Source organism: Pongo pygmaeus, chromosome 3 (assembly GCF_028885625.2).
Source record: "Pongo pygmaeus isolate AG05252 chromosome 3, NHGRI_mPonPyg2-v2.0_pri, whole genome shotgun sequence".
NCBI lineage: Eukaryota > Metazoa > Chordata > Mammalia > Primates > Hominidae > Pongo > Pongo pygmaeus.
Window position 1 is genome coordinate 131,289,403 of NC_072376.2, and position 14,191 is coordinate 131,303,593.

Here is a 14,191-nt window from a genome sequence, read left to right on the forward strand (position 1 = left end):
ATTAGCTAGGCATGGTGGCGTCTGTAATGCCTGCTACTTGGGAGGCTGTGGCAGGAGAATCACTCAAACCTTGGAGGTGGAAGTTGCAGTGAGCCAAGATTGCACCACTGCACTCCAGCCTGCCTGGGTGACACAGCGAGACTCCCTCTTAAAAAAAAAAAAAAAGAAAAAATACAATAAATTAAACAAGGGAACAATTTAACACTCACAGAAAATAAAATTCAAAAGTCATGTAAAAGCTGTAATTCCCACAGTTTGGGGATGGAGGGTGAGTTACTGAAATGTATTATTTGTAATATGTTTATGAATATACTAATATTGGTTGAAAGAAGAAAACTGCTTGGAGTTGTGTGCGTGAGACCTGTGGTTCCTTTTTACAGGGAAGATACAGGATAGGAGAGAAGAAGCCCTACGCCCTAGAGGAGAGGTCAGCAAAATATGACCTGTGCACCAAATCCAGTATGCTATCTGTTTTTATATTGCTCATGAGCCGAGTGGTTTTTAAATTTTATAAACGCCAGGAAAAAAAATCAAAATAAGAATATAGCTTGTGATGTGAAAAATCAAGTGAGATCCAAATTTTACTGTCCAGAAACCAAGTTTTATTGGAATGATGCCACACGAATTCCTAAGTTATTGTCTATGGCTGCTTTCATGCTACAATGGCCCAGCTGGGTAGTTGCAAAGTCTATTTACTCTCCGGCCCTTTACAGAAAAAGTTTGCAGACCCCTGCTCTAGAGGAAAGAGATTAATGAAAGCAAATGTGGAAACTGACTTAGAGAACACTGAGAGTTGAACGACAAAACAGGAGGAGACAGGATCACTGACAGAGAAGCCAGATAGGAAAGCTCTAGAGAAAGGCAGATTAACAGACTTCTTGGATCTTTGCCCTGAGATAAATGCCACCAAAAAAAATCTATTAAGGAAAATTTCAATGGGTATAATTCATTGAGCCATGATTAGGTGCTAGAAGGAAACCTGAGATCAATATGGAAGAACATAAAATTTGATCCCAAACTGGTAACAAAAAGATGAAATCCAGATGGCTTAAATATAGGGAAAAAAAAGAAAAGAAAGAAAGGAGGGAGAGAGAAAGAAGCAAAAGGAAAAAGGAGGAAGAGAGGAGGAGGGAGGGAGGGAAGGAAGAAAGAAAAGAAAACTAAAAAGTTACTAGACTAAAATATAGGAACATAGTTTTTATAACCTTGGATGTAAGAGAGAATTCCTAGGAAACCCAGAAGTCAGAAAACAAAAACTAATAAAGTTAAATTTAACCACATACAAATTGAAAACTACCATACAGCAGAACACACCATAATCAGAGTCAAAATGCAAACGAATAGGCTGGAAGAAACATTTGCAATTTGCAAAAAAAACTCCTAGAAATGAATAATAGTAATAACTTGTTTTATATATATATATATACACACACACATGCACACACATTTCAGTTACAGTTTACTTATATAAATATGTGTGTGTGTATATATCTAGATAGATAGATAATTTTTTAAAGACAGGGTCTGGTTCTGTCACTCAGGTTGGATTCCAGTGGCACAATCTTGGGTCACTGCAAACTCTGCCTCCCAGGCTCAAGCCATCCTCCCACCTCAGCCTCCCCAGTAGCTGAGACTACAGGCACATGCCACCATGCTCGGCTAATTTTTAAATTTTTTGCAAAGATAGGGTTTCTCCATGTTGCCCAGTCTGGTCTCAAACTCCTGAACTCAAGCAACCTGCCCACCTCAGCCTCTCAACATGCTAGGATATTATCACATTTTAATAAAAGACAAAGCAATCAACTTACAAAAATAGACAATAGAGAGGATCCAATTATGCACAGAAGAAGAAATATCCATGGCCAATGACCACAGGATAAGATGCTCAAGATCACTAGTGGTAAAATTAAACAATAATGCATGCTTACCTATCACATTTTTGGAGATTTAAAATATTAATATCACTTTCATACAATTTTTAGGCAAAAAGACAACCAACTGAAGGCTTTTTAATTCCCTAGAAAAAGTAACAAACCCTAAAGTCACGCTTTGGCTGAGAATACTCTGATAGGCTGAGAAAGGGGAGCTGAAGTATATTGTGTTTCAAATACATTAATTATTACATGACACACATTCAAGGAAAAAGCAAAAGTTCTGGTTAATTGCCTTTGAACTTGGCCCGTTCCTTAAAGGAGATTACAAGATAAGACAGTAGAAGCCCCAAACATTGACTCTGGGGATGCTATGTATTTTTAAATCCTCTCTGAAAACACCACTTGGTGCAAAGGACATGGTTTCATTCTCTTGTTTTGTTTTGTTTTTGCTTTTGTTTTTTGAAGACAGAGTCTCTGTCGCACAGGCTGGAGTGCAGTGGCACAATCTTGGCTCACTGCAATCTCTGCCTCCCAGGTTCAAGCGATTCTCCTGCCTCAACCTCCCGAGTAGCTGGGATTACAGGCTCCCACCACCACACCCACTAATGTTTGTATTTTTCGTAGAGACAGGTTTCACCATGTTGGTCAGGCTGGTGTCAAACTCCTGACATTGTGATCCACCCACCTCAGCCTCCCAAAGGATTACAGGCGTGAGCCACCACGCCCAGCCCAGTTTCATTCTTTTTTATGGCTACATGGTATCCTATGGTATACACATGCCAATATTTCTTTATCCAATCCACCATTGATGAGCAGCAACATGGACAAAGCTGGAAGCCACAGTCCTAAGTGAATTAACACAGGAACAGAAAACCAAGTACCACATGTTCTCATTTATAAGTGGGAGCTAAATATTGAACACACATGGACATAAATGTGAGAGCAACAGACACTGCAGGCTACTGGGGGATGAGAGATGTGGGTTGAAAAACTACCTATGGGTACTACGCTCATTACATGGGTCCAATATACCCATGAAAAGCTGAAAATTAAAAAAAAAAAAATACTACCTGGGTGTTTTATTTTCTTCTCATCCATTTCTGTATTTTTATTATTTTAACGATACAAAAATGTTTAAAACAAACTAATCAGAATAACCAGCAGAATAAACTTGAGAACAACGACAAAAAACATTAACCAGGAAACTATAATGTAACACAAAATCAGGTTTTCTGGCTAACTTTTTAGTTTATTTAAGTTAAGAAAATAGTATTTACATATTCACACATTTCTTCAGCCAGTCACTAGTATTTCCTGGTACTCAGAACTGTGCTGGCTTTCAAGAGAATACCAAAATAATTAATGACTCTGCTTTTAAAGAGTCATGAATTACAATACTGAGGAAATCAATGTAAAACTCGTGAACTGTTCAAGTAAATGTGAATTTGATAAAGCTGTGTGTTCTCTGTCCTTTATGGAAATTATTTCCATACCAGCCCCAGCAGTTCATCTGTAATAAAAGCTCTAGTGTTGCCTAGTTTTTTACCCTCTGACAATCTGTAAATTTTTGGGCAGAAATACTCTGATCTAATACCCTGAATTATCTTCTGTGTAAAAATATTTGACCTACATAACAGCAATCCCCAATAAACACTTACTGAACTGGTTCTATTTCCGATCCCTATTCAAAACATTCTTAAATATATTTAGCTAATCAAATTGTATTAATACAAAATTTTTTCTTTTGTTTCGCCCTTACATACACAGAAAAAGGCCAAATAAATGGCACCATCTGACTAACTCAATCCCCAGGCTTAGCTACTGCTTTGAGGTAGACCTAGAATAGAGTTAGGCCATTCTATTGTACAACAAAATTATTTATTAGGTTATAAAAGATTGGCTCTTTAACTGCAATTATCAGTTTGTGCCATATCCAGAGTTTGTAATCCATGGATGAAAAAACTCATTTTTAATATCCCAGATTTCTCTCTAGAAAACAATCCCCGCCATCTCCAATAATGATGTTTGATGTGTATCAAATGCTTGCTGCATGCCTGGCACTGGTCTAACAGTGCTTTTAGATATATTAACTCATTTCTTCCTCCCTGCAACCCAATGATGCTATTATACCAAATTTACTGATAAGGAAACCGAGGCTCAAAAGTTAAATAACTTGTCCAACATTACACTACTACTAAATGGTAAAGTTTGTCTGACTACAGAGCAGACCGAAACACTGAGCATTCTTGCAGCCTTCTGGAACGCTGTCACTTGATGGCTGATGGCACCTCAAATACAGTCTATCTAAAACATGGTCAGTATCATTTTCTTCTTAAATTTAACTTTCTCTCTTAACTTCCTTATTTCTTTCGGCCCTATATTTGTATTTATTCTTATTAACACCTCGCCATTTTACAAATAATGTAACATAACAGAAAAAATCCTAAATTGGGAGACATAAACCTCAAGACTCTGCCTCCCACTAACAGACTTCGGGAATACTGTGTAATCTCAGTGGGCCTAACTTCCTCAACTGTTAAACAAGTTATCTTTCCTGCTCAATAATTCCATACACCAGGCTATCTTTGTTGTAAAGTTTATACCAGGGGTGTCCAATCTTTTGGCTTCCCTGGGCCATATTGGAAGAAGAAGACTTATCTTGGGCCACACATAAAATAGACTAACACTAACAATAGCTGATGATCTAAAATAAATAAACAAATAAATAAATAAATAATGTTTTAAGAAAGTTTACAAATTTGTGTTGGGACACATTCAAAGCCGTCCTGGGCTGCATATGGCCTGCGGGCTGTGGGTTGTACAAACTTGGTTTATACAATGTTTTTTAAAATTTAATGAACAGTAAAATAAAAGAGCAAAGAAAAACAATTTTTTTTTTTTTGAAACAGGGTCTCACTCTGTCACCCATGCTGGAGTGCAGTGGTGCAACTGCAACTCACTGTAGCTTCAACCTCCTGGATTCACGATTCTCCTACCTCAGCCTTCGAGTAGCTGGGACCACCAGTGTGTGCCACCACAACCAGATAATTTTTTTTTTCTTGTAGAGATGGGGTTCTCACTATGTTGCCAAGGCTGGTCTGGAACTACTGGCTCAAGCAGTCCTCCCACTTCAGCCCCACAAAGTGTTGGGATTATAGGCGTGAGCCACCATGCCTGGCAAAAAACAATTTTTAAAGAGTAATTTATATGGGAAGAATTTGTATTCTACTACTCAATAATATGGTTCTATATAATTTTAGAGCAAAAAAGTAAAAATGAAAGCACCCTAAAAGGAAAGAAAGTATCCACAATTTTTAAATTCCCAAGTAAATTATGGCACATCCACAAAATAAAATATGATCTCACAGTACAAAGCTATGCTTTTAGGAGTTTTTGAAAGACATGGAAAATGCTTTTAATGTTAAGCACATAAAAAGGAACTTTAATTAAAATGTCTCCAACTAAACTTCACTGGGCACATATGCGTTCTCAAGTTATCTAATTTTCTAACACCTGGCTACCTCCTTTCCCGCTGCTCATCTTTCTCCATGTTCTGGGTTAATCAAATTTAAGTATCTTAAGTATAATAATTCCTTTTGTATTTAGGAAGTTTGCCAGCTACCAAAATATACAGACACCATTAAAAGATGAAGGTCAACAATGACAGCATCTCATAAAGAAACTGTAACCACTACTCCAGAAAAGCATGATGTAGTTTCCCTGTGGGAATTCAACAAGGCAGATAAAACTGAGATGAAATTTGCTTAAGAATGAATCATAAATTGAGACAAGCAACAATTATGTGTCTGCTATCAACCCTGTGCCATTAAAAAACGATCCTCATCTGAAAGTACTTAGCCTTTAAATGAGCAAAACAAATTATAAAGAAAGAAGAGTCGTAGAGTACTGCTTTAATGCAAACTTATGAGAGAACTATAAAATCAAGTGCAAGAAAAGTAAACGAAGAATGTCAGCTCAGAGCATCAGAGTACTTATAATAAAAACAAATCTCTATAAAGCTGGATTGTTATTTGTTACAAGTGCTTGTGGAGGATTTTTGTTTGTATATTTTAATCACTTTTCCAAAGAATCCCCTCATACGAAAAGCAGCAATGAGCTAGTGTTTGAGAAAGGCGTTAATACTTTACTTAACCCATAAGTGTGTTCAACATTAATATGGCCTTCCTTGTGATTCTATCTCTACATTTTTTCTATGTAACTGACTATCCTTGTCAATATGGCCTTTGTTTAAAAACTGTTTCTATTTAAGTGAAAAAAATATTTGTCTCTCAAGAAAGAACTCTACATTACAACAACAACAACAACAACAAAAAGAACTCTACATTACAGCATGAATTTCTATTTTTATATTTTAGAAAGAGAGTCTTGCTGTCTCATCCATGCTGGAGTACCGTGAGATCATGGCTCACAGTAGCCTCAACCTCCCGGGCTCAAGTAATTCTCCCACCTCAGCCTTCCTAGTAGTCACGACTACAGTTGTGCTCCACCACACTTGGCTAATTTTTTCTTTTTCTTTTTCTTTTTTTTGAAACGGAGTCTTGCTCTGTTGCCCAGGCTGGAGTTAACAGTGGTGCAATCTCGGCTCACTGCAACCTCTGCCTCCCGGGTTCAAGCAATTCTCCTGCCTCAGCCTCCTGAGTAGCTGGGATCCCAGGTGCCCACCATCACACCTAGCTAATTTTTGTATTTTTAGTAGAGACAGGGTTTCACCATGTTGGGCAGGCTGGTCGCAAACTCCGGACCTCGTGATCCACCCATCTCGGCCTCCCAAAGTGCTGGGATTACAGGCGTGAGCCACTGTGCCAGGCCTATTTTAAAAATTTTTTTTGTAGACACAGGATCTGGCTATACTGCCCAGGCTAGTCTTCAACCTATCCTCCTGCCTTGGCCTCCTAAAGCATGAGCCACTGCACCTGGCCACAACATGAATTTTTGGAATCACTTCAATAACTGTAATGTAACTAATATTCAGTGTGTCACTTAAATGTTCTATGGATTTTTCTAAGCAACAAAAGCTTGCCTTTACCCACAAATATATTAATAATCAAAAATGCCTTTTACCTTAAACTTAGAATAACCCATATTGTAACTGATAAGATTAAAAATGCTATTACTATACCCTAAAAGTTCTTAATATTTTTGGCAAAGACATAGGTTTCTTAGTAACTCACATGAAAATCAATTAGCACATCACTGAACACATAACTGATAACCCACTGAATACACATATATACACATTAGAGTGTTTTAAAAATATAGAAGTTCAAGATAACAGCTAACTAAATAGAAGTTCCAGATGGAGGAATAGTGTTTGATGTTCTGTCATTACCAAATGTTGGTTACTTTGAATGTAAGCAATAAAGATGTTTAACAACATCTTTAAAATATAACAGTACCTAATTAGAGTGCCCTTGATAGCCAATGTATATGGTACTTACTATGTGTGCTAACTGCTTATAGACACAAAACCCTATAAATTAAGAAATACTTTATAGATGAGAAAACTGCAACTAAGAGATATTCTGTAGCTTTTCTCAACTCCAAAAGTGGGATTTAAATGAAGGTTTTTCAGTGTCCAGAACACATGCCCATAATCATATGCTATGCTGACTCCAACAGCAGGCACCGGGAAACTTTGAGAAAATTGCTCTTGAAATTGATACCCAATCAAAACACTTTTAAAAAATCTTGTCTCAAAAACGTACTTGTTAGTTTTTTCAAAAGAAACCAAGAGGCCATATTCCTAACCAACCCAAAGAAAATGATCATACCATAGTAGACAATGCCAGTAATCACAGCAAAACCTGTTGACACAGGATCTGCTGCGTTTGTTCCTGTCCCACATGTGAACTATAAATTAGGATTTAGGTCCCATAGTCAGTTACAGGAGAAAGTCTAACTTCACAGTAAAGGATCAGGCTGATGTCACTTAAACCAGTGCTCAATTTCAGCTTCATTTGTGGGGAAAACTAGAGCTTTTCATGATTCCTGGTGAAATGCAAGATGAGAATACATCACCTGTGATGATTTCCAGACAAAATGTTTGCTTTGATCTAATCAAGCCTTTAAACCTAAACTCTAATTTTATGAATTACAAGAACCAGAAGAGTAAACTAAATGACACCAGAAGGAAAAAAATGAGACAAATTCAGAAGATGGGACAGTCTCCAAAACAACTGGCCTGGGCTCTTCAACAAGTCAGCATTATGGAAAACCCAAACCAAACCAAAAAAACAGCAACAACAAGAAACCCAGGCCTTTCTAGAGTAAAAGAGACTTAAGGAACATAATATCCAGATTGGTCTTGGACTAAATTCTGCTTCAGACAAGCCATCTGCCAAGGACACTGTAGGGGCAACTCTGAAAATTTGAATAAGATGAAGTATTAGACAATATTAAAAATTATTACCAATAATTAGCTGTGATAATGATAATCTGGCTACGTAGAACAATGTTCTTATTTGTAAGAGATGCATGCTTTAGTGTTTATAGACAAAGTGTTAAAATGTCTATATTTTACTTTAAAATACTTCAAATATAACATAGAGTTTTGAAAAAGAGAGCCAATTATTTTAAAAAATTGCAAAAAAATTGAACTGTAAAAACTGTTCAAGGTTCAACAATCATGCTCCAGTCAAGGATTATGGTTAACTGAATACAATGAACAGGGAAGAACAGGCCTCCCATCATTGGACCCCTCAGTGCTAAATGAAATATTTTTAAATTCTGAAGTAAATGATTAACTAAATATTTTTAAAAATCTGAAGAAAATTATTAACTTTTAAAAGATCCCCCAATATAATTTTAGAGAAACTTTCAGGCTTGTTATACCAATGTTCAGAATCAATAAACAGAGGGATTAGAAGGTCTAAAATTATAATATTCCAGAATAATCCCAACTGAGGCAACCTGGAATGTTGACTTTCAAACTGCTGTTTTCATGACATAGGCTTCCTTTCCAACCCTACAGGGGAATTATTTCCTCTGTACATTAATAAATATCCTTTGTTCTAAGCACATACCTAACAAGGAAGTGCAGTTCAAAAGTTTAGACAATATTTCATGACTAGAATTTAAATTTGAGTTACAAGCTAACAACTAGTTTTTCATCATATGGGATTTGATTAAGTCACTATAGTTTACAGTGCTGGTTACTACCTGGGAGTAACGTAAAGATTACTAATGAGAAGTAGTAAAAGCTTAGATTCTTAGTGACATAAAATCAGCCTAATTCAGATACAAGCAGGTTAAACCTACAGAGTACATGTAACTGCTCTTCAGGAAGCCTACAGCCCTACTACAAAGATCAAAAGGTAACTTGTTCTATTTGTTCAAGGAAATGTGCAATTTAAACAAACAGCACCTGCCTTTGGGTATGGAAATAATAAGATTCAAAAGTTTAAGCAAAACAAGAGTAGTAAAAACAAACCTGAGGCCCAGCTGCCTACAGATCACTTCTGCATCGGCATCATCCCATTGGTCATCACAGACGGTTCCCCACTGGCCAGCATGGTAGAGCTCCACCCGGCCTTCATGCACACTGCTGCCTCCAACAAGGCGAATGATGGGGAACGTTGGGCCTGTGCAATATGAAATTAAAAATAAGCAAAACCTAGGCATTTACATTGATTGATAAGATTAAGTATATTCTATATTTTTGCCATTCTCAATAATTAAATAATATTTATAAAGCCACACCAGTGATATGGACATACATATATATATCTAATATATTATGGTAATCTTGGCCAATTAAAATATCCCAAATTGAATTATATGAATACAATAACTCTTAGGAGGAAATGTGTTTAAATTGACTTTTCCCCAACAACCTCAGAAACTAGAAAAGGCACACTCAAAGGCTGCGCGTTACTGGAAACGTGTTTGATTTTTATAGTGTTACGGTGGTGGCATTGATTTTTTTTTATTTACGGTAACTTGAGCATTACCAATATGTCATTATTAAGAATGACACTTATGTCCATAACATACTCGTTTTCAGTATAGAATTATTTATGTATTTGTAGAAATCAAGTCAAAGTTAGTATCTAATTCGTTATAACAAGTTGCTGGACATCATGGCCAGTACCTCAACAGAACAACATTGAAACTTCATTTGGGCATGAATCAGCTCATATCCGTTTTTGCTGATAAGGACTATCAAATGTGACTACCTTCTCATAATCTACAGCCCTGATCTAGCCCTTGTCAGACTGTGAACTTCTCTGTCTCTTCTCTGCCCTGGATAAGACAGCACACTGAGGGACTTCCTATTACATTGCCTAATTTTGTCTTCCTGAGAGTATTTATCTAAAATTGTCACTGATTTACTGTTTACATGTCAGTTGTCTCGCTCCTCTTGGCTAGAATGAGGACAGAAATACTGTGTTCCTTTACACCTATGTATTTCAGGTACCTAGTATATACAGGCATATAATAATTATTTATTGACTGCCTCAACTGACAAGCAATGCTAAATAAACCTAGAAAAGATACCCCAAACAAGAAAAAATAATTGGCAACATCCATTCATTAATTTCTGATTAACAAACAGATACCAGACATATGCCTTGTACAAAGTGTTATGATCAGTGCTGCAGGGCATTTGAAGGGACACTAGACAGACCCTGCCCTCAGGAAGTTTACTGCCTAAAGGCATCGATAAAAGGAGTACAGACAAGAGATTATCAAAAACCCTAAGGTGGTTCAGAAGCAAAGGACCTTACTCATGGTTGGGGGTACTTAGGGAATCACTTGTGAAAAAGCTGTTTTTTTAAGAGGGCCAAGATAGATGGGATTTGGAAGTCAGAGATGAGGGAAGCGTGTTCAGGCCACTTGAACATTATGAACAAAAGAAAGAAGCACAAAGCTGAATGAGTCTGGCAAAGAATAAGGCAGTCTAATTTTACTAGAATAAAGGATGTAATATGGTAAAAATTAACAGGTTGGTCCTCTATTATGAAGTCTAGTTGTACTTTTTGCCAAATACTAATCATTTATCTGTATGAAATATGTATCTAATTTTCCACAGTGTAGCAGTCAGTAAACAGCATTTGGATATTCACACTTAAATTCAAATACCATATTTGAGTTTTGTACATGTTCTGCCAAAGCAAGCACTCATATTTGAGTTTTGTAGCAGAAATTTAGATTAGTGACTATCTGCATATACTGTTTACTTGTATAAGTTAACTAGCACTTAAAATTTGTTAATGGATAAAGACAGGTTTAATATATATGGCTGAATGATGGTAATAAAATTCTCACAAATTATGATGTTTATTTTTCCTTTAAAAAGCTTACAAAATACAGAAAAAAATACAGAAAAACATGTATACATTTCTTAATATATTTTTCCCCACCTGTTAAGCTTGGAGAAAACAGAAAAACAAAAATTTTTAAGAGAAAACTGAAAACCATCCAGGACCTAGACTGTTTATGGCATACCACCTTTCACTTTTCTATGTTGTGTTTTATTTTAAAATGTGGTTTCTTTTTCTTTTTTGGATGACTGTTAAAATATAAAAAATACAGAAAAGCACAAGGACAAGATTTAGTTAACAGCCCCATCCTTCCAACAAACACAAAAATCATTTGAAAGAAAATTCAGTAAATCAATGGACTCATATTTAGCTTATAGATAATTAAACTCCCCACGTTTTCATTTAGATTGCTGCTATTTTCTGTATCCAAGTTGTATGCAATCTTCTACTTTGTAAATGTTTAAAAAGCTACAAGTACAGAATGACAAGACACTAAGTGTAATTCCCAAATTTAAGGGAAGTATACTAAAGATCTATCACTATCCCTTAAGGTGAACTCAATGTTCGCTGACTTCAGCTATACAACTCCACATTCTCATTTAATATACCATGAGAGAATCTTTTTAAATTCTCACTTCTAATTTATCATAACTTTCTATATTTTATATATGTTTATAGATGACCATAAAATTATCTTTGCAACCAGAATATAAACAGATGAATAGATTATAGAAGGTGGAAGGAGTAAAAAATGTAGATAGATATCCTGAAAAAAATTATAAGTATTTTTAAAATTTTTTACTTTACTACTTGAAAAACATTTTATCAATCAGGTTGAGCATAGAGTAAAACCAATAATCTACAAAGAGCAATAAATTATTGGGCCCAGTTCACATCATCCTTGAAGCAGCATTGGATTTAGCAAAAGTAGCATTACCCAAAGGTAGAGAACCAAAAGAAGGAAAGGGAAAACTTACAAGACATCAAGGTTTAACATATGCCTCTCCCAGTCAAAAAAAAAGGATTACAACTCTCAGAGCATACACCTGGACTATATCCCTCCATTGGCTCTTCCAGCCAATCCAGAGGAACTACTCCAAACTGGGTCTCTCTCTGTTTTGTGGTAGGAGCTTCCTTATTCCTCCCCCTGATACTTGTACTCAAACAAAAACCACTGCCCTGGGCTGACTGCTACCATTCCAAGTCCTGGGATATCTGGTCATGCCGCTATCACCAAGGAAAGTGCAAAAAGGGATACCGTGAGAGTATGGTGGCTTCAGGTTGTGATCATTCATTAAAATACACCATGGTACCCAGAAAACTCTTTCACCATCTTAAAGGCAGTTGTTCCTTCCTCTACTTCCATGAATATAAACATATCTGTACACGGAACCCATACTGATAATTACCACATACCTACTCTATGGAGTTTGGAAGAAGCCCTCATTCAAGCCAACAATCCATTTTTAGGGAAGGTGCTCTCTCCAGCCCCAAGAACACTGATGCCATAATTATATTGCATTACACAAAGTGAAAATATTTTGTTGTATTTGCTGTATTCTATATTTGCTTTCATGATTATTTTCCAGCTTGATTCCATCATAATTTTCCACGACTAAAATATGTGTTTCATATACAATATATTATACAGTATATATATATTACATATAGAGTATACAATATTTATTTGAGCAAATTATATAAAATAGAAAATATGTTAAAAATGAGATACTACTGGAAAATCAAATGGAATTCAAATTAACCATACTCATACTGAAGACTAATTAGATGGTAAAATATTTTGACTCACACTTATTTCTGTAATTAAAGTCTTTAAGGAAATGATTTAACTAAGACACTTTCATCATCTGGAATCATGTTTAAAACATAATGAAAGTAAAACAACAGAACTTTTTTCTTTTACCATGGGAAAAGCTACACGTGACAGCAGCTGCCATCTTCTGAGGACACACCCCACCCTGCCAGATGTCTTTTTCACAAAGCAGTATATTTTCTTCATCTCCTTGGCAACGGACATTGCTCCAATAAATGGGAATAAGGCCCAGTCCAGAAAACGGGGTTTGTTTTGCTATTCCTTTTCCTCTGGAAGTACAATGAGCGACATTAGGTTTATCAAATGTAGGCAAAACTTTTTATCAAAACATTTGGATTTGAAAAAAAATGGAAGAAATCAACAAAGATGAATATGGAAGAAAAGAAGAAAGAAAGAAGAAAAACACAAAAGACTACATAAATTTCAAGGAAATCAAAACATCAGATCACAACGTGGGTTGCCTACCTATGGAATTCTTTTCATCAATCTTGAATAACTACTTTATGTGCCTTTACCATCAATGACTGATTTAGAAGAAAATGGCCAAGTACTGCAGACATAAAAAGTAAGGCTGTGTGCAAGAGGTGTGTCACGAGCTTCAGTGAGGCTTGGACTCCAGTCTGGACTCAGCTAAAAGTCATGCCAAGCTGCAAGTAACTCGAAGGCTTTGTCTCCTAATGTGTCTAAAGAAAAATCTGGATGCTTGAAGATTCTTTCTGACTCTAACATTCTAGGCTAGCATTTTCAAAATTATTATTACTACATCTAAGCACAATAATATCACAGGAGGCAATCCATTTATGATTTTTAAAACCTTACACTGTATATAGTATTTGCTAGCAAGCCTTTGAAACCAATTAATAAAATAGCAACATGCATCTCTTTCCTAATACCAGGAGAGTATTTTTAAAAGAAAAAATGAAAATAATAACATACAGATGGGCTCTGCTTTTAGCTCATCTAATCCACATATTTTTGTAAGTAACCTCTGCTGTGTACAAATTGGCATTAAATTTTAAAAAGATGAAATGCTTATCTGATTAACATGGTAATCTCTACAACTGTCTCCATGCTGCAGCATTCCATCAACCGAACTGTAGATATTTGGGGCATATCTAAAATGTAAATGTGTCTTCACAGCAATAAAGCTGGGTTTCTCTGATTTTATTGTGTGATTCCTTTTTTTTTTTTAATGGACT

General features: G+C 35.9%; 1 protein-coding gene across 4 annotated transcripts in view; it reads right to left on the reverse strand.

The window, feature by feature from the left end:
• Window positions 1-14,191, reverse strand: part of PRSS12 (serine protease 12) — a 79,389-nt gene that overhangs the window by 48,716 nt on the left and 16,482 nt on the right. For all 4 annotated transcript variants that reach the window (XM_054486493.2, XM_063664057.1, XM_054486496.2 and 1 more), the window contains exons 3-4: window positions 13,083-13,261; window positions 9,325-9,475 (exon numbers count right to left, since the gene is read on the reverse strand). In XM_054486493.2, coding sequence (XP_054342468.1) covers window positions 9,325-9,475; window positions 13,083-13,261 — 330 coding nt within the window. The remainder of the gene's footprint in view (window positions 1-9,324; window positions 9,476-13,082; window positions 13,262-14,191) is intronic.